The 21,163-nt window shown below is 32.4% G+C and overlaps 1 protein-coding gene across 27 annotated transcripts in view; it reads left to right on the top strand.

Moving 5' to 3' along the window:
• The window catches only part of LOC105332649 (CAP-Gly domain-containing linker protein 1), a 40,776-nt gene that overhangs the window by 7,337 nt on the left and 12,276 nt on the right, over positions 1-21,163 (top strand). For 9 of the 27 annotated variants that reach the window (XM_020069078.3, XM_066078907.1, XM_020069077.3 and 6 more), the window contains 22 exons: positions 270-356; positions 2,365-2,974; positions 3,239-3,494; positions 5,310-5,363; positions 7,034-7,093; positions 7,870-7,968; positions 8,335-8,480; positions 8,603-8,663; positions 8,755-8,859; positions 9,214-9,366; positions 9,889-10,005; positions 11,216-11,236; positions 12,344-12,401; positions 12,917-13,000; positions 13,250-13,317; positions 15,551-15,639; positions 16,796-16,961; positions 17,306-17,521; positions 18,148-18,165; positions 19,580-19,783; positions 20,119-20,256; positions 20,422-20,516. In XM_020069078.3, the coding sequence (XP_019924637.3) occupies positions 270-356; positions 2,365-2,974; positions 3,239-3,494; positions 5,310-5,363; positions 7,034-7,093; positions 7,870-7,968; positions 8,335-8,480; positions 8,603-8,663; positions 8,755-8,859; positions 9,214-9,366; positions 9,889-10,005; positions 11,216-11,236; positions 12,344-12,401; positions 12,917-13,000; positions 13,250-13,317; positions 15,551-15,639; positions 16,796-16,961; positions 17,306-17,521; positions 18,148-18,165; positions 19,580-19,783; positions 20,119-20,256; positions 20,422-20,516 (2,905 nt within the window). Of the gene's footprint in view, positions 1-269; positions 357-2,364; positions 2,975-3,238; positions 3,495-4,516; positions 4,538-5,309; positions 5,364-7,033; positions 7,094-7,869; positions 7,969-8,334; positions 8,481-8,602; positions 8,664-8,754; positions 8,860-9,213; positions 9,367-9,888; positions 10,006-11,215; positions 11,237-12,343; positions 12,402-12,916; positions 13,001-13,249; positions 13,318-15,550; positions 15,640-16,795; positions 16,962-17,305; positions 17,522-18,147; positions 18,166-19,579; positions 19,784-20,118; positions 20,257-20,421; positions 20,517-21,163 lie in introns of all 27 variants that reach the window. The other 18 variants (XM_034482236.2, XM_020069079.3, XM_034482229.2 and 15 more) reach the window with 14 other exon arrangements.

The following is a 21,163-nucleotide window of genomic DNA, read 5'->3' as shown; positions in this document are numbered from 1 at the left end:
TATCAAGTTACACTTGCAAGAGAAACAAATGAAGTCTTACTCTCTTACCATTCAAATTCATAGGAAAAAATCCAAACCATAGCAGTTAGTGCTAATTACTAGGGATAATGACACAAAGGTAAGGAAAGGTTAGCAGTGGGTAGAGGAGAAAAACCACAAATGTTTGCTTCAAAAAGAAGTCACAAAGTTGAGTTTGAGTTGTTGTGCCTATGTTCCCACCCCCCAGTCAATGTGTGACTAGTTGGTGTGTATGCTTGATTCGTTTGAAGGTGCTATAGCTAAGAGTGCCAGGGCTGCAGGTATTAGTGCCAATCTAGCAGAAAAATATGCCGCCGAGATGGTCCAAAAACTCCCAGGTAAAAAAAAAAAATGGACAATAAATCATAATTTTTTAATATAGATTTTTTAAAAATTAGTTTTTAATTAGATGTGTATGTATACATAGTTATTGTTTATTTGGAAAAATATTTTTAGCCATATACCCTAGAGCAGAAATTAAAAAGATACTCTGCTATACAATATACAAACAAAAAATTTCAGTTTTCATGTAGAACTCCATCTCAACACAAAAAAAAATTCAAAAATTTAAAAAAATCCTCTTCTGCTTTTTTGACAGCTCTTCTCTGAGTAGTATTTAATAGATAGTCTGCTTTGTTTCTGCACTTCAGCTTACATGTTGTTCTGATAAATATTTTTTGTGGGTGTATAGTGAAAGCCTTTTCCCTATTAACACATCTTGTTTTGATTTTCGTTCCATGCTTATTGGTGCTTTCATCTTCTGACCAAATCGAGTTTCATATCTTGCAGATTTATGAATGAAGCTCTTAAAGAGCATTCAAGACATCCCTATCTTTCATCATTTCTTTAATATTCTCTGTGTTTTGTAGTGTATATATATGTATTTATTGCATAGGTGCTATTGTACATGTTTTTTAAAAATACCAATATATTTGTTTTCATTCAAAATCACTTAAAGATCGGAAAGGTAAGACAAACCATCTTATAATGAATATGTATGGTAACCCTGGATCTTTTGAGTATTAATGCTTCACTGACATTAAATTGGATTGAGATAAAGTCTGTGTAATTATCGAGATTAAACCTTTCTTTATTCTGAAAGTAAATATCTTTTTGTAGCTAATGGAATGAGGGATATTTGCTAATTTAATTTAACTGATACATCAAAGTAACACATATTTTTCTTGACTTATTTTCCCTCTCTGTTTCATGAATAAACAAGCTAATGTTTGGTCAGTTTTGAATTAAATATGTATTATAATTTTGATATATGAATGTTAAGGGAAAAAAAGAGGTAAATATTGAAAAAATAATCCTTCTGCACTGAGTGTATCAAAAAATGTGAATTTGTCTCTGATTTTGTTGATATGTATGGTATACTTGTGTGCCCACCCCTCACATAATTGTACATCTGTGATGCAGTATATCACTCAAGTTTTATGAAAATCAGTTTGAATTTTTAAAATGAATAAAGCAAATATGAAATAGATAGTTCTTAACTCATTAAGTTGAAAATTGGAATGTCAAAACTTTAATTAAATTTTCAAGTGCTTGGGTGGTTTTTTTTTTCTTTTTTCAGCTAAATATAAGAAAATTGAACAAAATATAATTTGCATTTGTATCATAATGTTAACATTAATTAATAGAATTTTGTGTAAAAAAAAAACCCCATAAGTATTCAATTTTTTACAACATGGAACAATATTTTGACATGAATGGCTAGTACTGAAATCATTGTGGGTGCTTCGACAACTTCTTCCTTTTTTCAATTAACTAATACAAATGTACTGCAATGACATAGATTTATTTTAGTGGATCAGTGGGAAATTTTGAGTGGTTTTAAATAAAGGGAAGCTTCCTGATTTGTAGAGCCAATATATTTTTGTATTATCCTTCAAATCTATTAAAAAAAATTAATAAAACCATGTGGGAAATGGAAGTACTCTTACAACATAATTTCTATTTTTATTCCATATGTTATTTATGACAAATATAATTGCTTTATTTTTACCTTGTATTATTCTTATTGGGAAAGGTAATGTAGCATAGCCTCCATCTTCCAAGATGCAAGCTTCTGTATAAATTCCAATGCACAAATTCCCCAACTGCAAATACATGTATAATATAAATTATCATTAAAACTGTAGAACAATAGCTTATTATCTCTATGCAAATTACTGTATTATTTGATTTAATAATTTTATTATATATTAAGACTTTTATTTCATAATCACATAATGGTAATTCTTTTTAATGAAAAAGAATTTTAAATTCTTTTTTTTTTGCTCATTAAACAAATCAAATTTTAACATATTTTTCTCCTCTTATTTTTTTTGTCCCTAAAAGGTCCCGAGGGTCTCCCCCCTCCACCCCCTGCCGATGACTTCATCATTGGAGACAGGGTATGGGTCAGCGGTACAAAACCAGGCCACATAGCCTACATAGGCGAGACACAGTTTGCTGCCGGAGAATGGGCTGGAGTTGTGTTGGACAATCCGGAAGGAAAAAATGACGGATCAGTGCAAGGTGTCAGATACTTTCAGTGCGAGCCAAAGAGAGGTGTGTTTTCACGGATTTCAAAACTCTCCAGAACTCCTGGTTTAACCTCAGTGACCCCAAAACCAGATGACTGTGTGTCCGAGTCTGGGGGATCCACCAGTGTGAAGGCAAATGGGACAAGTCATCTGCCGTCTAGTTTGCGACCAACGACCCCCAAGCCAATTGCAAATTCCCGGGCATTGTCAACCTCTTCGACAAGTTTGAACAAGGCTGGAGTGGCATCGATTCCTGCTTCAAAGAAACCTGCACTGAAGATCGGGGACCGAGTTCTTGTGAGTGGAACTAAGACTGGGACTCTCAAGTATATTGGAGCGACAGACTTTGCCAAAGGGGACTGGGCTGGAGTGGAACTGGATGAAAAGCAGGGGAAGAATGATGGAGCTGTGTCAGGAAAAAGGTGTAAAGAAAAATCACAACCAAACTATCTTTTTAAACAGTTATAGTATGAATCAAAACAATCACACAAAACAGTGCTGGTTTTCCTTTTAAGAAAGGAATGATAATGGTACTTTTAAAGTTAAATATGGGCATATACATGTATTTCTATAAAATTTAGTAAAGAATCATTGAAAATGTTTTAAAGATAAAAATGTTTGTTGAAGCCTATCATAGAAACTGTTTTGTCATCTCAAGAATACATCATGTCTTTCAACTATTACAGATATTTTGAATGTCGCCCCATGTTCGGATTATTTGCCCCCATCCACAAAGTCACACGGCTGACATCTGGCAATGTTACCAACAGCATGTCTGCGTCCACACCCAGCCCGCAGTCACGGACCTTAATGAACACGAGTCTGAGGATGTCTCGCGAGCGTAGCGGCAGTCAGGACTCGGTCAGCTCAATCAGCTCCACGGCTTCGAGTGTGTCCCGAAGTCGGGTAAGACTCGGCGTCAACTCACTCAGCAGTAACCAGGTACATGCAGCTCTACTGGTGCTCTCAAAAGTTCACTTGTTTTTTCTTTTATTTTTTCTTCTACAGGGTCTTTCAAAAACTAGAGTTCAATTTTTGAAGACCTTGTTTATTGATTAAGCAAAAAAAAGTTAAATTTTAGTTGTGATGATTCTTTCAAGGTCAGCTTCACGATTCACACTGCATTTCACATGAGCACTGCATTCCCAAATGCGATTTTGCTTAACCTCATTCATTTTCATTAAGAGAAGTAAAAATCCTTATTACACAGCATTAATTTTATCATTTCAAAAACTAATGTGTCCTAAATTGATTTTTCTTATCTTGAACTGATCATCTGTAATAACCAAATTGCAATTAAATCTTTTTTATCAAATGTCAATGATGAATCAAATCCACTTGGATCTTTGTCATATTTAATCCCTGTTTTAATGAGCACTTGTTTAGTCGTGTGAAAATTTTCCTCCCAATGATTTGAATTAATTTAGAATATTTAGAATCTAAACTTCTTGACACTTGAAGTGTTGTGTACTTTTAACAACAGTCACATCTTTTGAACCATTGTGAATTGAACACAGCATCACGTAATGCATCATCATTATAGAAATCTGAATGAAAATAAATAATTATGTGAAATGTTTATTCTGTTTGCATGTAATACCATCATAATTTAATGTATAGCTTTATATTGCATGTATGACTGTTTCCTGTATGTTGTGTTCAATTCATATTCAATATCATGTGTTTCCAAAGAGTAGATTTAGTTATATAGTTTGCATGATCAATTTAGAAATTGTACTTTTAACTTCTATGAATAGAAAGTAAAAAAGAAAAACATCCCCCTTCCATTTCTTGCGATTAACATCATTGCGATTAACATCATCAGTGGCAAAAGGCTAAGTGTAGATTTTTGGTGAAATTTAAACCAAATTATTTTTTAAAAGATAGCCTATATGGTGTGAAAAAAACAAAACAAAGAAACTCCCAAAGAATAATATAAACGGTAACAATGCTAACTTTTTCAGTTGAATCTCGTACACAAAAAGGTTTGTTATTTAGAGAACTACACGCAGTTGATGTGATTTGGCTGTTTATTTTTTTCAACAAAAAAGATGATTAAAAATATTAATTGAAATCAGTGTTAAATCAATTTTTTTTTTACTAATATCAATTAATGTTAATGTTTGTTTGTGTTTGGGTCCTGATGCTGACCTTGATAAAAGTTTTTTGAATTTTTTTATTGTGTTTATATGACAAAATTTGTGCTGAATTTGCACGCACATATCTGCAAAAAACAAAATCAAACAATAAAATCAGAATTTTGTTTGCATTGGTAAGCTGCATGCTTTGTTTGCCTGGCCTGACAACCTTCACTGAACACTTTTCTTCACTTTTCTTTCTCTCCTAATTTCTCTCTCTACATATCTCTGAACTTTGATCCATATGAAAGATATTTATCAACTTATGAATGAACATTTTTTTTCTCTTTTTCAATTCTATCAGTGATTCAACTTAGATAAACTAATTAATTGTGCCAACATTTTTATATCCTTGGAAAATGCTTTACTATATGTAACTGGAATCAACTTTCTATTAACTTCTATTTTCTGTACTCAGTTTTAACTAAGATAGTCTCATAATCTCAAACAATATACATGTAGAATGTGGAAACTTGATTTTGCCATGTGCTTTGACTTCCCAACATGCATCACTGTGCATAATGAACACATGTGTGTAAATTCAGCGTTGTATGGTAAATGATGAATTTCAACAAGTGAAAATTGAAATTCAATAAATGAATGATATTATTTGAAACAGCTTCCATTGCTGCAGGCTCGTAAACAGCAGTTATCACCATCAAAGGCTGCTCAGGTTTTTGTCCTATTATAACTTTCAGCTATAAAAGAGCATTTTCATATTTCCTGGGTGCTAATGCATGCAAGTACGTTTGTTGAAAACTGTCGAGGGACTTAGCTAGTCAGGAAATTTGGCTCAAATGAATGGTGGCAAGTGAGTGTATGTGTTCTAGATTTTGATGTCGAAGCAATTCGGGAAGCATCCACTCCAGTTATTTTCTAATTTTCTTGAAATCTCCCTTAAGTGTTTGAAAGAATTAAGAAACAAAAAAGAGAGAAAGTCAGTTTGATAAAGATGAATGAGTTGCATGGAATGTTAATGAGTGTTGGTTTCTGTGTGAGGTATAGAGTGGGGGAAAGCCATTGAGAAAAAAAAATTATTTAAAGTTACTGCATTTACAGTGATTTAATCAGAGGCTATAATAACACTCCTTCCATTTGCCCAAAAAAAATGTAATTCCTAATCCCTCTAAAGAAAAAATCCAATTAACAATAATTACACCAAGGTGAGTTTGTTAATGAATCGAGCTACTGTGTAAAAAGCAGATTATTTCCTTTACAGTTTTGGCCTGATATTTATACATCTAACCCGCTGAGTTATTTTTTAAAGCTTCTCTGCTGCTTCCATGCTGTATACGCTTAAACTTATTGCAGTATAATGCTGTTTTATATCGGAAATTTCAGCTCTTATATATACCCATCTGTCTTTTCTATCTTAATGAAAAGGGGAGGGGGGATTATAAATTTGACTGCTTCTCTTCAAATCATTTCTCAGAATTTCTTCTTTTGAGAGAAAGTTGCTTAATCTAAAGTTTAATCTCAAATAAGCAGAGAAATCAAATTATTTTGATTATTAATTAATAAAAATGAGCAGCTTCTCCTTGGAAACCCTAAGTTCTTAAATAACCATTTGCATGCTTTTTAATGACAGCTTGGTATGCATGCGGCCAATGCATGAGTTGTTTTATTTTGATTTTTTTTGGTTGACCAAATGAAAGTCCTAACTTGATATTAATTAATGTTATTAATAGTAAATGTTGTAATATAATAACAATTTATATTGGTTTATCATATAAGCACAATGGTTAAGGTTTAGATAAGTATTTACCGTTATATAAAAATATATCATGTTTCTATAGTACAATATATTAGCTGTACACATCTAATGGTAATTGGTCACCATTACTGTCTTTCAGAAGTACTTTTGAATATTATGCTTATATGATGATATTTATATTTACATAATATATTATCTAATAATTTTATCAGTGGAGTTGATGCAGATATGCTTTTAAGTGTAAATTGGGGAGGGGGCTGTAATTACCTGAGAACTATTTATATACAGATACATGTATATGCAAAACCAATTTATTATCCATCTTATAGACCATGTAATGTGATTATAAACAGGTATATTATCTTATTATGATAATGAATAAAAATCCAAAAATGTAAGGAGATTTGGCACATTTAAAAGTCAATGGAGTGAAATGTTACATGGTATTGGGTAATCATAGGGACTTTAAAGAGAAAGGGAAATTTCAGAAGACTGTCTGACATCAATCTCTATTAGCCATTAGAAGAAGTGTATTTCTAATATATATCATGTGTATGTGTGTATTATACCACCGTACTAATTGACTCATAAGCAAGGGGGATAATCTTTGGTGTACCATTAACACACAGGCCAAAACCAGTCAGCGACCTAGCTCTCTAAACCTGACCGCCACCACTCAGGCCCTCCAGGTGAGTGCCCCCATTTCTACGAAGATTTTTTCTGTACCCCTCATGTATAATATGGCATACATGTAGAAAGAATCCTTGATTGTGGAATCCCTCTGGTAATTTTGGGAATTTGATGCCTTTAATATCATTTCATTGAAATTTAGGATGTACCGGTAGTTGAATATAAAATGAAATTAAAATGAAGGGAATGCTTGATCTTTTTTGCAAAGTGCATAGCTATGGGATGTGTAATAAATTGAATTAAAAAAACAAAAACTTAGGCAAATTATGTACCGTACTTGTTTTCAATTAAGGACAGCTACTTTAATATAATACTTGTATTTACTCCTATTGAAAGCACCTCTGTAGAAAAAGTTAGCATAAAAAAATTACATTTGTTAGATGAATTAAAATGGTCATTAACAGATTTTTAGAGTTCATGAAGTGTACCCTGAAAAATGAGGACAGAGAGCAGATACGTTCAAGATGTTACCCTTGTTTATTTCATTAACATCTGAAAATTTCTCCTGTAATCTATTAACAAACAAATGTGTTTGGTAGAGGGTTGTTTTTTCAAGTACCGTAACACCTTTCATAAAACTTTTTCTTGGTGTAAAAATGTCTTCCAACAACTCCTTTGGTTCTGTGGGTATTTTTCTTACATATAATCATCATACATGTTTATATATTTGATGTAATTTCACAAGTTGTATCAATTTTAATAAATGCTTGTGTTTGAAGTGATTTTGTAATAACACGGGCTTTCTTCTCTTTCCTCTTGCACGGCCATTCTATAGAAAGCACTGAAGGAGAAAGAGGAGCACATAGAACAGCTGCTGAAGGAGCGCGACCTTGAGAGGGCAGAGGTCGCCCGGGCCGCCGCCCAGGTCGATGAGGTGGTCAATCTTGGCAATATTTCACACTTCACAACACGTTTGTAAAACAAAGATATTGGAGAGAGAGAGAGAGAGAGAGAGAGAGAGAGAGAGAGAGAGAGAGAGAGAGAGAGAGAGAGAGAATTACAAGTTGTATTGGTCTCTCTTAGGCACTACACTTCCATAGTAAAATACATATGCAAATGACATTCTGGAAACATGAGAGAGAGAATAAGAAATAGAGAGAGATCATTCATGAAAAATATGAAAAACAAGGGTCTTCCTGGACTTATAACAATTGATATTTAAATTTGATGAGGATTTTTAGTCCCTTCATGCTTATTACCTGTGTTGTTTGAATAATCTGTTTATTCCTCTTCTTCCCAGGCTGAAGGACAGCTAGCCAACATGAGGAGCGAGCAGGACAGATTCCGTGATGACACGGAGGAAGCCATTGCCAGACTGAGGAGTCGAGTTGAGGAGCTGGAGAAGGAGAGGAGTGACCTCAACTGTAAACTTGAGGATGAGCGCAGGTTAATATCTTATTGTTGAAATTATTTGTTCAACACATTACCTTGAACGTACCTTATGATAGTTGCTTCATAAGCATGCAAATCTTGTACGAGTACATTTTTTTTTTCTGTTTCCTTTACAGAAAAGTGGAGGATCTACAATTTCAGATTGAAGAAGAGGCCATTTCTAAAGATGACTTAGAAGTAAGTTGTTGTTAACAATACTGAGATATTTCTTTTCAACTATTTTCTTAGGAGATTTATGTTTATTTTCATAAATTATATTTTTCTGTAGTCTCAGACAGAGGTGGATGAAGAAAAGTTAAGAAGTCTGGAGAAAGACCTGAAAAAGGAAAAGGAAAGGGCAGATAAAAGTGAACAAGAGTATTTCACCTTAAAGGTATTTCATTTCTGTTTGATCAATATTTTTGGTTATGATAGATGAAAAAGACTTAATTTGATGAAAACGCATAAGGTGATTTATTATCATGCATGTTTATTTGATGCATATAAAAAGATTGCCTCTGAATGTCAACAAATAAATCACTTGTGTATATATATATATTACAAAACACATGATTTTTCATGGGTTAATTTTGTAAACCGTGCAGTTTTAAGGATTCATAAAATTGTGGACATTTGTCCTATCAATTTAGATTGCTGTCACATTTCTTAGATCATGGACCCAAAATTGAAAATTGCAAAAAATAATTATGAAACTACAGTATTGTCATAAACTGAATATCAATTTAAGGCAATGCTGAAAGACTCAACAGATAGATTGACCTCTACAGAGGATACGAACATGTCTTACCTTGACCAGATAGAGGAGCTGACACATAAGCTCTCACAGGCAGAATCTAAAGTCAAGAGTTTTGAATCCTCACGACTAGAGGAGGGAGCCAAGGTAGTGAATTGTGTGCTGTATTCTTAGTGTTAATTTGGTACCAGTAACACCAAGGGATAGTAATGTTATACTTCTTCTTGTAGGACTATTTCTTGTGTGTGTTTCTGTGAAAATAAAAGTTTTAAGAAGTGTTTTAAGTAAGAAGACAATGTATGCCGTATAACAGTTTACTTTGCTGTCGTATATACATGGCTGGCTATTGCCAAATTTTTGCAATATTATTCTCTTACAGCAACACCTTTGTGTATAAAACTATGTTATGCAAGCTTCTTTTTAAATGATTTTTGCATCAGTTGCAATATAAATTCATCTGATTGACTTTCAAATTTCAATGTCACTTTTTAAAAAAAGTTTATGAAATTCATTTGTGTTGTAATTATTCTCTTATCTTTTGCTTTGTGCACGAGATTCTTGACAGGAATGAGATTTCTTGTATGAAAAAAAACCAACAACTTTTTTTTAATATTTTTCATTTCTTTCTATTCTGCTGCTCTATTTTCTTCATACACTGCACCATTACAGGCAAGTCAAGTTAGCATAGAGCTGATGGAAAAGTCCAATCGTCTTGTGGAACTAGAAGATATTCTCTCTACTCGTGATAAAGAAATCAAAGAACTTCACTCTAAACTGCATGAAGTGGTATGTATGCTGCCAGTGCAGCATAGCTGCAGCATGAACAATGCATAAGTCATTTCCCCCATTTTATTCAGTGTGTGATATATTTCATGCATCGGTTTCATTTGCATTTTCATTTTTTTTCACCATGCTTGGTAGTAAAAATTTTTTTCAAGAAATCATACGCATTTTACTTGAATTGGTAACATATATTCCATATCAAAAAATCTTATGAAACTTCTGCATTAAAACTACATGTATGTAACTTAGTTGTACTTTTGAAGTACTCACTCTCTGTAGAATAACTTGTCATGAACAGTAGACAAAAAATGCTGCTAAAAATTTGCACCTTGTTAGCAATTTTTGAGTGATACATGTATATATATATACGGTATATTACTGTGTGATTTCCATAACCTTTGAAGTAGCTGTTTTGGCTAGTAAAATTATCATGCTTTCACTTCCATATCATAAAATTGCATTCATATTCAATTTCATCTGTCTGATGCAATTTTTGTGTCGAAAAATAATTTTGTTTTCTTCTATATTCATTTACAAGAATTATTCTGAAATTGAAATATGAATGCTTTAGAATTAAACTTTTAATGACGGTTCTCTCTTTCACATGCTATATATGATAATAATAAAGTCCTTTGTGCACTGGTTTCTCGTAGAAATCACAATTCTGAATCCCGTCTTTTTTCTGTAGAAAATCGGTCTCTGTCGGCTGGAACTGTTGTTTGGTTGCGGTGAATTATAAACATAAAACAAATTATATAAACTTGTAAGTGAAGGACAGACTACATCACTCTTCTGCTATAGTTGCACGAGCTTGGCTTGGCTTTTTCATTTTTACCAAAATTTTAATAATTTTCTAAGACCTGCATGCAGAGTTATGGAGTTATAAGCACTGACCTACCTAGTATATTTAATCAAGAATTACTGAAGGGCGTTTCTTTGTAGCTTTGGGTGAGAAAGATGGGACAAAACGTAGATTGAATCATATATTCAAGGGCAAATAAAAATCGGGAATTTTTTTTGGCAGTTTTTGTTTATTTTTATTAGCTAACATTAGTTGTACATTGGTTCTCGTACATAGTAGAATATTAAAATATTGTAGAATATTGTAGAATATAGTAGAATGTTAGCTTTGATTAAGTTGAACACATACATATTAGTGTATATTGATGTAGAGAAATTTGTTTGCTTACTGTTTTGTTTCGTTTTTATAAAGGTGTTATGTCTCGAAACTCAGGTAAATGAACAAATTTTAGTTTGAATGGATGATCTCTCCTTCTGAATTCTACATCACCAAGAAAATCTAGAATTCAGAGTTGCATGACTTACCCTTTTTCTTTGACCTTGAAAAGAAAGGGGGTGGGGAAACTCCCATTTCCTGATTTATGAGTTTGTACAGAAAAACTGCCTGATTTTTCATTGTAAGTTTGAAGTGATATCGGAACTTGCTGAGTTTCAGTCAGTGTCTTGTGTTGCTGTGTACAAAATAGCTTGATCCTCCCCCCTGAAAATCACTAACCCCCTCACACAACCTGTAGACTATAGTTGACACAATTAGCACTCTGTATCTCAAATAATTTTAGTCATATATGATATCCAAACCCCCTCCGATAATAAATTTAATATGACAATACAAATACATGTATTTATAATTATAATCACCAGTAATTGAAGAAAAATTTATCAGTTGTACTCTGTAAAATAAAAAGCATGGACTTGTACTATGATATGTCTTGGCATGAATAGAGCTTTAATGCATATTGCTGATATTTTTTTTTTCTCCAGACATGAAATATCCTTTTCTCAATTTCCCATTATCCATGATTTTTTTTTTCTCCATGTAAATGGGGGCATGTATTATACTGATCCGGTATATTATTCTCCATTGTATTGGTTTATACCATGTAGATCTAATGAAGACAACTTCAATCTTCTGAATGTGATTCTCGGTTTCCTTTGATATGATATCTCCTTGCTTGTAAATTGTGCGAAAATAATTTTTCGAATTCAAATGTCCTTGGAATCAGATTGGTTAAGAATAGCTTGCTATTGCCTGTGCATTAATTTGTTTCATCAAAGTAAAGTTTTTTTGCAAACTCACCTCCAAAAATAACATAAAATTAACAAAAAAATTTAATTTCATTTCTAAAAACAATATTTATTTCTTATTTGCTCATAGTTGTGTAATCAAGTAATTTAGTGTAACAAACCAGTCTTGAGTGTATAGATTCTAGTGCTCAATGTGATAAACTATTGATGTAATCTGTCCTTCCCTTATACATTCTATGATTAAGTACTGTGACTATGAATTGCTTGCCAAATCCTTGCTTCTGTTTTGTTTCAGCGTGATGAATTAAGTGCCAATCAAGGGAAAAAACAAAAGATGCAAGAAACTATAAATAGTAAGTCATTATTTCAAAAATATGAGATTGCATGCTTAGATTGTTAATTCTGGAGTTTTGCATGTAAGGGAAATTAAAAAAAAAATTACACATTAATTTCTTATTTCTAAGAGAAAGAATTCAGCTGGTGAAAATAATACTTGCAAGTAATATTTTTTTAACATCTTTGATTTTGCGCAACTTTATGCAGAAATATTAAAACATTCTGATTAGAAAAATTTTGTGACAGTTGGATACAGTTGAACTTAGTACCTTGTACACCAATATCTCGAATACAATGGATATGTCGAAGTGATTTTTTTTTAGTCCCAAACACTTAAACTTTAAGTATTTTACCCTTGATATCTCCAATAGTTGGATATCGAGAAGTTTTTAACCAGTCCCATATTTTTCGAGATAACAAGGTTTGACTGTATATAATTTGATTCACATGTATGTATGGTTGTTGTTAAATTCTTGTGGTTGAGGAGCTGGGGAAAGGTTAAGGTTCAACATGATATCCCTTGATTTTGCAGACTTAACTACTCAATTATCAGGGAGAGATGAAGCTTCCAACCAACTCAATTCAGAGTTACAGAATCTGAAGTCCCAGTTAGCGGGTATGATATTCGTAAAAAATCTTTGAAATTCCAGAATTTTTTTTAATTTAATATCTGCACAAACTTTAAAAGATACAAGTTTACAGATATACTGGTACATAGAGCCTTAGAGGTTGTACATGTACCAATTCTTTTGATTCTTAAAGATTTTAGCACACAGTTTTCTTGTCAATTACTTATAGCACTCAGATTTTAGCGGTAAGTATGCAGCTCATCCTTAGTTTTTTTTTCTATTTATTTATTTCTCAGAATTACAAAGAAAGTTAGATGCTAGTCAGGAACAGAACGACCAAATCACAGAGGAGAAAATGAAATTGGTGAGTAGTGTCTGTGTGTCCATTATGTCATGGGGCTCTGTTCATAAGGTTATGATGGCAGTGCTGTAGGTCTGCCTTGGTTACTTTGCAGCAGGGCTCGGGAAATAGATTCCATCATCAGCTGTCTATTTGGACTGACACTGTGCAAAATTTGATTAGTCCGCAGGAAATTCAATCTGCCCACAAAAATTGTTTCCGGTAGTTATATTGATTTTTTTTTTATTAAAAAGATACATGTATGATGATAATGAAAATTATCTCTTTTTTTTGTCCCAAAGCTTTCGCATCGAAATGTGTACAATAACTTGGTAATTGGTCCAAGTCAGATTTAATGTCAGGATTTCTGCAAGTGTTGGAGATTTTGAATAGACATAGAATGAAGGACATATATTACTTCAAGTCCAGCTGCAGTCAAGTAACAGTTAGTTAGGATAGGCTAGGAAGTTTAGTTATTATTGAAATGGCACATGTATAATGTTATCTTTCATTCTTTAATTTTTCAAACCATTTGTTCGTTAAAAAAATGTTACAAGCAAAGGGGAAGCAGAGATTTTTTTTTATGAAAAAAAGTAATTCATGTACCGTAATAGAATGTTCTATTATACATGTATATCTCTTGCTCTTTTTCTCTTATATATCATATCATAAAAGTTTAGATAACGAACAGAGACCCATGATTCATTATGCCATCTTTTTTTATTTTATAATCTTCATATTGTACATATCTGTAGAAGTTGTTGTTACATATATACTCCTCTCCTTAGCTTTTGTACAAGTGTGAAATCGGTGTCTTCCCCGTGACATTGGCTTCAGTGTGGGAAATGAGTGTTGGATTTATAAAACAAAAAAATCTTCATTGTATCATCAGTGTATTTTTTGTATGTATCCATATTTATTTTATTTCATGTATTCATATTCTTTTTTTTTCATTTTTATACTACATTGAGAGGTTAATTTTTGTAAAAAATCATGATGGGTGTGCTATATATGTTGTACTGTATGTTATGCTAGTGTGTTTTCACATTACAAGCTGATTTTAAAAAACATATAGATAAATTCACATAGTGCCGCTAGAGAAGAAACGACCTCCAAAGATTCGAGATCATCCAAATCATGTCGCCTCTTTCATTTTCCTTGGAATTCATTTCTGTTTCATTTTTTCATTTTAATTAACGATTATGATTTTTGTCTTCTATTCCATGTGCCTTCTGAGTTTATTAGTGTAGAATTCAGAGCTTTCTCCAGAATTGTTGTAATCTTCAGTGTTCACTGGGTGTAGTATATGAGCTAGTAGTTAATCAACAAAGAGCTACTGCTTTCAATAGTGAGTTTGATAAAACATTTATTTATCACTTTTTCTTTAATATCACACAGATCACTTTTAAATTAAATTGTTTATTATCACACTGTTTATGTATAAAAATGATGAATTAAAGAAATGAGGTTAGCTCCTGTGATAAAATGAAATCCCACAGTATGTAAAGGGATGACATTTTCATCTAAGGAGCTTATTACTACCAGTTTTGATGGTTTGGAAATATTTATAAATGTATATGTGGTTAAAATCACAGTTATTTTCATAATAATGCTATAAACCAATTCTCCTTTAGACTAGTTTTGCTTTCTGTTAAACCACTATAATTGTAGTTCAAGTTATATAATCACATGAGCACAGTATTTATGATGATTAATATATGCACTTGGTATGATGTACCAATTTGTATCATTTTACAGGATACGTTTTGCAATGTATTTAGACATGATACGAATTGAATCATATCGAATAGGATGATTGAGATACCCCGGTAACAATTGAAATGATATCTTATTTTTGGTTTAAACATAGATGATACATTTTGTATTTGTCATTGTTTATGATAATGTATCTAAACATGATATAAATTGAATCATTTCATATATTGATCAGGCGTGGTAAATCTGCATAGGGAAAAATAAAATGGTCACATTTATATCATTGTATATATAAAATGTCTTGTATGATATTTGCACCCATAATATTATGATACATTTATTACAATTGTAGAATTATGTTAAATATCAATTTAGAAACAAAGCTTCTGGGTCTGTAATATCGCAGATATAGAATCAGTAGGCACATGGAAATGAAGAAATGTTATGGAAGTGTTCAAAATGATTTATTTTAATTGGTTGACAATCAGTTTGAATTTTTTTTTTTTACATATATTCTTTCTTGCCTCCCCTTACTTATCAGGAGCACCAAATGAGTGAAATGATGAAAAACTCGGGGGATAGCTCAAACAGGCTATCTATGCTCAACGATCAAGTGCAGGAAAAGAATAGGTCAGTCTATGTTTAATGCTTCTTAGCTGGATGGCTTCTTGATGAGAAATTTGCTTTGTATGACATTGTTGGCTTGCACTACCAAAATCTCTTCTTTATTACCCTTTCTAATCTCTGTAATAATAGCCTAATTAACAGACACCTTAAGTAACAGATCTATGGGACCTTTGTTCATGAGAAAGGTCCCCGACTTAAGAGGGCTCGATGGTCGTGGCTATTTTTAGACTGTATTGATCTCCTTTAAAAGAAGAGCTCTATATGAAAATATTGGAAAATACTCAAATCTAAAATGTAAAATATTTGGATTTTTTCTTCACTAAATAATTGTTTATAGGTTAACAAATCAAATTTGAAAGTTGTTGGTAGATCTGATGGTTAATTTGCTGACTATTGAGCCTCCTTAATTAACCCTAGAACTTTTACCCTTAGAATGTTCTAACCATGGCTTAATTTATATAACTAACACCTTCTTGCCCTCATCTTACTCGAATTGTTTTACAGAATTGAAGACAGAAGGACATGGATTCATGTTCTGGGAAATATATTACATCTAATGTACTTTGAGTTCAAATAAATATATTGAAATCTATTCAGAGTTTTATATTTATTAACATTTTTTCTAATTAATTTTTTTTAAAGCCTTAATTCAAGAATTTACTGATTTAATGTATGATATAATTTTAAAATCTTTAATTTAAAACTTTGCCTTCACTACAATGCATTTTTCATTTCAATCGCTTATTTGTCCAACTTTTAATGAAAAATCTTACTTCTCCCACCAGGTTAAGGTCACCTGCGTCTTTTTCTTTCTGGTGTGTCACTGTCATTAATGTATGAATGTAAATTGATACTCAGCTGACTTTCTGGGTATTTTCTATTTTAACAGTAAACAGATTCACTATCGACAATCAGATATTCTTTTAATTTTATGATTATTATACATGTATGAAATCATATGCATCTTGCATAAAAAATGAATTAATATAATAAACATGTATGCATGGGAAAAAAAGAACAAATTGCCTAACTCTGGGCATGAGTGTAAATTTACCATTAATGCCATTGGCAAATTGAAACCTAATAGCATAGAAATTGAAATTTTATCTTTGGATTTCTCATTCTGGTGTTAAATATTTTGAATTGCAATGATTTTCAGAAAAATTCAGGATCTACAAGCCGCCTTGTCAAATTCTACTCAACAATTGGGAAAACTTAACGACGAAATTGAGAATCTTAAAGGGGAGACAATTAGGGAAAGGGAAAATATTGTATCTAAATATGAAGAATCAGCTAAAACACAGAATAGTCAAATAGAGGATTTAGTAAGTATAACTGCATTTCATTTGAATTACGTGTACAAGGTTATCTTATTGATAAAGAAAAATTAAGGTTCATGATTTCTTATGAAATTAGATATTAACCAGGAAAATCAAACCTTAATCATCAGAAGAAATTTGTGGTTTAAATTGAATAAAGATGTATGTTGTGTGCAGCATTTGTTTGACACAAGGTCTAAGTTTTTCTCTGACCTCCTCTTTTTATATCTTTTACCATTATGTATAGGTAATGTTTTTGCATTGCAACATGTGATTCAAAAAGCTATTTGTTCCATTAATGTGCAGAAGATACAGGTACTTTAACATGTTTACTACAATTTTTCTTACAGCAAAAGGAATTATCAAAAGCAAAGTCTAAGATGCAGAAAATGTCAGAGGACCACAAAAAGGACAATGAGGATGCCCTATCGCGTAAAATCAAGGAGATCGAGGAGCTGAAGAAACAGCTACAGGAGAGCATCGAGGAACAGGAGAGGCAGGCCGTACAGACACAGGCCCACAAACAGGTGCTGGAGAAGATCACCATGGAGAAGGAGGCTCTACAGGTGAGAAACAGGGGTTACTCAGGTCAAAGGTCTCAAATGACAGACACAGGGGTCACACAGGTCAAAGGTATCAAATGACAGACACAGGGGTCACACAGGTCAGAGGTATCAAATGACAGACACAGGGGTTACACAGGTCAGAGGTCTCAAATGACAGACACAGGGGTCACAGAGGTCAAGCATATCTTAAATTTCAATCTCACTTTTCCTCTGCATTCCAGGTATTCCTTGTAAATGTTGTGGAATGTATTGCATAGATAAAGACGTCTTGATCGTATAGAGGTTTATTTAGAGCTCTTTATTAGCTTTAGTAACGTAATGTCAAGCATTATGATGTCATAATTGAATTAAAGTTACACAAAAGTTGGTATAATCCATGACAGTAGCCGTGGAGCCAGTTTTAAATTCTGTATTCTAGATTCAGAGTGCACAAAGTTTTGCTGACATTTAACATAGAGATACAATGTTAAAACCACCATGACTAGCTTTGCTTTGTCAACGTTTTCACTTCACATCAACTATGCATCGATCATCTATTATGTTATATTTTTGATTTTAAGCATAAAGTACATGCAGTCATTTACCACATTGCGATACTGTAACCTTCATAATTGCTTTTCCCACAGCATCTAAAATCATGGAAGGTAGGTGGGCCTGTAGGCCCCGCGTGGTCACTCATTGTCTGAAGTCGCACAATTTATCTCTCTTCTACTACACCGCTTCCCGGAAACCCTCCACCCCCACATTTAAACATAACTCCAAATCAGTTGTGTTTAAATTGGTATGGTGTGAAACAATACTTATCTTTGACAACAACCTCTTAATCAACTCCAAAGTGGCTTGATCTATTATGAACATTTTTGAAAAAAAAATTCTCAATTTGAAATAATAATAAGGCATATGAGATTTATTTTAAATATTTAGAATTACCGGTGATATTTGTTAGAATTTTAAGAGAGGGGGTGTGAAGTGAAGAGGAGAGATGAATTCTGTTTGAGAAACAATTCAACTTTTTTTCTAATCTGTGTGTGCTCATTGTCAATTTTTCTCATCCAACAATTGTCCATATTCTATACCAATAGTACCTTGCACATAGTCCAATTCTAAGAGCAAATAATCCAGCATATATTTTTGACTAAATTCAGTCAAAAACTTTTAGAAATTATTCTTAAAAACAAGACTCTATAGATAAAAATCTTCAACACCCTTGATGTCTTTATAGTGTAGAAAGCAAATTTGAATGTTGTTTAGCTGAACAGCAAGATGCATGTACTGTTCTAGTACTGAAAAAGATGTAAATCTCTCTATACCTGTCACACGTAAATAAAGTGGTTTTAGTTCAAAATAAATTGTAAAGTCTACCTTTTTGTTTTTGTTAATCATTCTCTATTAATAGATGGCTTAGTTATGAAGGTAGATTTTTATTTTTGGGAATTATTCTTTTTTTTAGGTGTCTTAGTTATTTAAGTAGATTTTTACGGTGATAGATTTTCTTAGATTGGGAAAGGATGTTTTTGATAATAAAGTATGGTTTCTCAAAATATCTTGACACTCGTAGAATTCAATTTCTTCTTCACAAGTAATGAATCTTAATATTTTCAAACATTTATGTGCATTTCCCATTCACAAAATGAATTGAATTACCAATATATATATTTAAATATTTCAAAAAAATAACACACTTGTCAACTTGTATCTGAATAATTGTACCCCAACACAAACTTAATTCAAACTAATAAATATCCCCTGAACCTTAATCAGAACATACCGGTAATGATATACATTATAAACAACAGTTGTAAAATTGTGGATAAGAAAATGTGCAATTCTGGTCCAAAGAATTAGGAAAGCTTGGATTAAAAGAGGATAATTTTTACCATTTTGCTTCTAATCCTTACTTATGCAAACATTTTTATTTGAAAAAAAACATTTCCGTTTGAAAAAACAAATTAAATTTTCTTTACTCACTTTCATTGTACATCAATCATGCTTCTTTTGTTGATGAATTTGTTAAATGAATATTGTGTAATTTTGAAGTAACTTTCTGTGACTTTGTAGTTTGAAAAAGAGAAGACGGAGAAACAGGTGAAGCGACTAGAGTCGGAGCGAGACTCGGCCAACACGGAACTGATCCAAGCCAGGGTGGAGGTATCCAAGGCACAGTCGGAGCGGGAGAAGTTTACGGCTGACCTCAGCGCTCTGGAAGAGAGGCTGCAGGACCTAGGGGAGGAAGTGGAAAAGGCAAACAAAGCCAGAAACCAGGTAATGAGGTCATGGTATAAGCCAAAACCCAAGTAATGAGGTCATGATCATCTCTGTTCATGCATAATTTGAATTGTTATGATTCAAAGTAATTTTCTCGTATTTGGGCTGTTTGAAAATTAAATAATATAATTAAACCATTTTATTGACCTTAATTTGCATGCTATTCCATTTTTGTCAAGTTTTTCAAGTATTTTATTTATTGTTTCAGTTTGACAGAAGTGTCTTTATAAAAAAACTTTTAAAAAATCATGATGTACATGTACATGTATGATATTTAAATTAGATATACTCATGATACGCATGTATATATGAAAAGTAAATTTTTCTTGCAGACTCAAAAAGAATTAGATGAAGTAGTGGCAGAGAAATCTAAAGTTATCCAAGAAAAAGAGCGATTACATGATGATGCCATTACAACCAAGGCTTCTCTACAACAGAAAGACATGCACATTGAAGAGCTACAAAAGGAGGTAAGAAACTCTCAATTGTTCTATACTATTGATGGACTGCTTCCTTAGCAAAGTCTTTTTCAATGGAGCCACAGGCTGGCCAACAGAAAAAATTCTATCTTACACTTAATAAGACAAAATGTTGTTTTGAAAATACTTAATGCTTTGTATGATATTTTTTTTAAGGTTGAGAGAATGAAGGGAGAAATAAACACACATCAAGAGACTCTTGCTGAAGTGTCACAGAAGGAGTCTGCATCTGAAGCTTTCCAACAGCGTCTGTAAGTAGTACTAAGTACCCAGCCACAGACATAAAATACCCCGGCATTCTTAAATTATTACATTGTTGTTATCTTGAGGAAATAAAAGGCATTGGCACTTTATGTTAAAAAAAACAAGTCTTTTATTTAACAATTTAAGTACAGTAAATATAATTCTCCATACACCTAAATAGTAATGAGAAAAACAATTACGCAGAAAAAGAAGTGTTTTTAACAACAGTAATTGAAGGAATAACATATTTAATTTCAGTCACAATATTCTTGACTTGAATTTCGGTCACAATATTCTTGACTTGAATTTCAGTCACAATATTCTTGACTTGAATTTCAGTCACAAAAACTCACAATACTCCTGACTTGATTTTCAGTCACAATATTCTTGATCAAAAGGACTGATTACATGTGTTAGGTTTTGCAGTTTTCTCTTCATTTGAATACTGTGGTTTCATCAATATTCGTTGAATGCCAATTTTCATGGATTTCGTTGTTAAGTTGATCCACGAAATTAAATGTTCATTGAAGTTCAATTCTAATGAACATTTTGTATTGATAGGATCATTGGCCACGAAATTACGTATCCTTGAAACCATGGTTCTCAGAAAATTCACGAAAATTGATACCCACGAAAATTAATGAAACCACAGTAG

The sequence above is a fragment of the Magallana gigas genome, chromosome 3 (assembly GCF_963853765.1).
Source record: "Magallana gigas chromosome 3, xbMagGiga1.1, whole genome shotgun sequence".
NCBI lineage: Eukaryota > Metazoa > Mollusca > Bivalvia > Ostreida > Ostreidae > Magallana > Magallana gigas.
The sequence above is the reverse complement of the archived record's forward strand: the minus strand, read 5'-3'. Positions and strand labels throughout refer to the sequence as shown.